This window comes from Zychaea mexicana (assembly GCF_025766255.1).
Source record: "Zychaea mexicana strain RSA 1403 chromosome Unknown BDB00scaffold_28, whole genome shotgun sequence".
Classification (NCBI taxonomy): Eukaryota; Fungi; Mucoromycota; class Mucoromycetes; order Mucorales; family Lichtheimiaceae; genus Zychaea; species Zychaea mexicana.
The window spans coordinates 1-3,292 of NW_026516691.1; the positions used below are offsets into that span (position 1 = coordinate 1).

The 3,292-nt window shown below is 53.0% G+C and overlaps 1 protein-coding gene across 1 annotated transcript; it reads right to left on the reverse strand.

Moving 5' to 3' along the window:
• Positions 1-2,300: 2,300 nt before the first annotated feature.
• BDB00DRAFT_787167 (uncharacterized protein) lies at positions 2,301-3,060 on the reverse strand (the record flags this gene model as incomplete). The annotated part of the gene is made up of 1 exon (XM_053120674.1): positions 2,301-3,060. A coding segment is annotated over one exon (760 nt), but the record flags the coding sequence as incomplete, so codon positions are not given.
• Between the last annotated feature and the right edge of the window lie 232 nt (positions 3,061-3,292).

Below are 3,292 nucleotides of genomic sequence, written 5' to 3' on the forward strand. Positions count from 1 at the left end.
TGACGCCACCTGTAGCAGCATAATCACCATGATTCATCCACCAACACCACACGAGACGATGTGATCAAGCCAAAGACGGGATTCTCACAACACCCCGAAGTTTTTACTCGGCTAGCCTGGAAAGCTGACACTTTCCATCGCGGCGTACCACACACACCGCTGGCCAAACACCCCAGTCCGGACACCCCAGCTTCAGGAATCCCCAAGGCAAAGGTGAAGGAAGGAGTTGGACTTACATGACATGACACTGACTACAACCGGTGGGGGATCCAGGACATGGAAAGGGCGAGGATAACTCCGGTTGAGCGGGTGGCGGGGATTGGAGGAACAACATTGCCCTGGTACAGGTAGGACTTCTGCAGGAACACCATCCACATGAGCTGGAACTGACTGGAATGACAACCCTGGGAAAGGAATAAATTCCTTAAGTTTCTAGTAGCCTTCTTCAAACCACATCCGAGTTGAATGCAGTACGAAGAAGGAAAGAATGAAAGGAAAAAGGATATATCAGTTAGTAAGCCTCTTCTTATAAAGATGGTTGTAGGTATTAAAGAAAGCACAGTACGTACCGTAAATATACAAGCTCGGCGCCTTGGGTTGTCATTTGCTGTCAAGAATCGCCGCTGTACATGTGACACGATGGTATATTCCTGCTGCCTACACAACCAGAGCGTTGTTCCCCTCCCCACCACCGGCTCTACCATCATCGCTATCCCCATGTGCCCCCCCACATCCCTTCAACCCCCGGTGGCTGTAGCAGTGCCACTGCCACTGCCAACTCAATCCTGCCTTTACCTCGAAGAAACATCCACTGGGATGGCCGGACCGCTCCCCAACGCCTGACGAAGGCGGAAACCGCCAGACAACACCGAGCCACAGAGTGCGCACTGTTTATAAAGATATGAGAGCGTCATTAATTAGTATCTACGCAGATCAAGCAAGTAGAGCTTAGGATAAGATCACATAAACAACTCACCAGAGCGCACGTACACGAACGCGAACATCGCCGGACAAACGAGCGACCACAAAGAACGCCAGACGAGAAAAAGCAGAAGCACCTGGCTATAACAAGTCCACTAAGAGCGAAAACATTACAGTTAGCTCACTTTCTAGCAGTTAAATCTTTTAAACGCCATATAATAATGAATGCTTTCACTTACTCGACGACAGAATGTTCTCCAACTCAGCGGCGCGTGCTCTGTCGCCGTGAGCAAACATGAGAAGACATTCTAGGATTTCGTCTTCTCCATCATGCTTGAGATGATGCTGCAGCATCGCGACCTGGTACATCTCCAGACCGAGGTTTCGTGCCATTGTGGCAGCGAATTCCACCGCTTCCTCGTCATCGTCATCTTCGTCGTATTCGTATTCGTATTCGTCGTCGTCTTCATCTTCATAATGAGCACGAGGCTCTGATGCGGGGTTGTTGGTGGTGGCGGCGGCGGCGGCGGCGGCGGCGGCGGGTGAAGACAAAGGAATGGAGGGGGACTGCGGAGCTGAGGAGTGGGAAAAAGCGGTGCTGATGGTGATGGTGCTGGCAGTGGGTAATGGGACGGGGGAAAGAGACGGAAAGTCGACGTCGAAGTTTGTGTTGGCGGGAACGAAGACAGGAGAAGCGGGAGAAGAGGGTGCATCGACGATCATGGCAGTGGCGGCTGCGGAAGAATGGTGACGGTTGGCGGCGGCAATAAGTGAACGGAGCGAAGGAGTGCGGGAATGATGACGGCGGTGACGGAGGAAACGACGGTTGATGGAGTTGTTGAGGACATAAGGTGCGAAACGGAGGACATAATGGTGGTGACGATGGTGGCGATGGTGACTGGAAGGCACAGGTGGCATATGCATGTTGATGGGGGCGGAGGAGTGGAGGCGACGCTTTCGGAGAAGATGACGGCGGTGGTGGCTGGGAAGGGCATACGGACGGAATCGAAGAACATGGTGACGATGATGGCGATGATGTGTGGACGACATAGGCGGCATATGCATGTTGATGGTGGTGGTGGTGGTGGTGGAGGAGTGGAGGCGACGCTTTCGGAGAAGATGACGATGGTGGTGGCTAGGATGGGCATAGGGGCGGAATCGAAGAACTTGGTGACGGTGGTGGTGTTGATGGTGGTGGTGATAGGCATAAGTGGCAGGCGCAGCAGCCGCAGGCTCGTCATCGTCAGCCTCGTGCATTTCTTCGTCGCCGTCGGTTTGCGCGGTGTCTCCGTCGTTCGCGGCTTCAGCTACGTCGTACTTTTGCGCGGAAACGTCGTCCTTCGCGGCTTCGACAACGTCGTACTTTTGCGCGGAATCACCGTCCTTCGCGGCTTGCTCAACGTCGTACTTTTGCGCGGAATCACCGTCCTTCGCGGCTTCAGGAACGTCGTACTTTTGCGCGGCACCATCCTTCGCGGCTTCAGCAACGTCGTACTTTTGCGCGGCACCACCCTTCGCGGCTTCGACAACGTCGTACGTTTGCGCGGAATCACCATCCTTCGCGGCTTCAGGAACGTCGTACTTTTGCGCGGAAACGTCGTCCTTCGCGGCTTCAATAACGTCGTACTTTTGCGCGGCACCATCCTTCGCGGCTTTTACTTCTTCTCTTTGCACGTGCTCTTGGGCGACGGCGACGGCGACAACATCCACAACTTTAGCCTTCGACATTCCTTTCAATGCTTGAGCAGCACCAAGCTCTTCGCCATTGACGGCAGGGTAATTACCCGGAGAGGAATGGAGACGGGGATGAGTGGAAGCGGCATGAGACGGTGGTGATGGTGGCAAACGCAGATAAAACTGCTTTGCGGGCGGAGACGGGAGGACAAAACGGACGATTGTCAAGGCGACAAACGCAACCAGGGCAACTAGCAACTTGATCGTTGCAGCAACAAAGGGACGCGCCGGCCGACAGAAAGGAACGCAGACAATGCAAACCAAAATGGCGACGATGGCAATACCAACGGTTTTCCAGGGATAATACTCCCAAAGGAGCGGTAACGTGGGGGCTTCATAGAAGCAGGGCTCAAACACACGGCGGTGGAGGTGGTCAATGTAAATGCGATCGTAGTTGTACTTCATGTTGAACTTGAAACAATAACGTTGGTGAAGAAAGTTTGCTCTCTTCTTAATAATAATAGATAATTGAATATCCGCTAGACGCGTGACGTAACAACTTTTTTTCTCAGCTATGCTCGCTTTGAATGAAGCGAAGCTATAATAAATAGAGAAATAAAGGGGTTGGAGGGCTAGAGAAGTACAAGTACTATGGAAACGGTCGTCGTCGCCGTCGTTATGGCGCTGCTATGGCGTC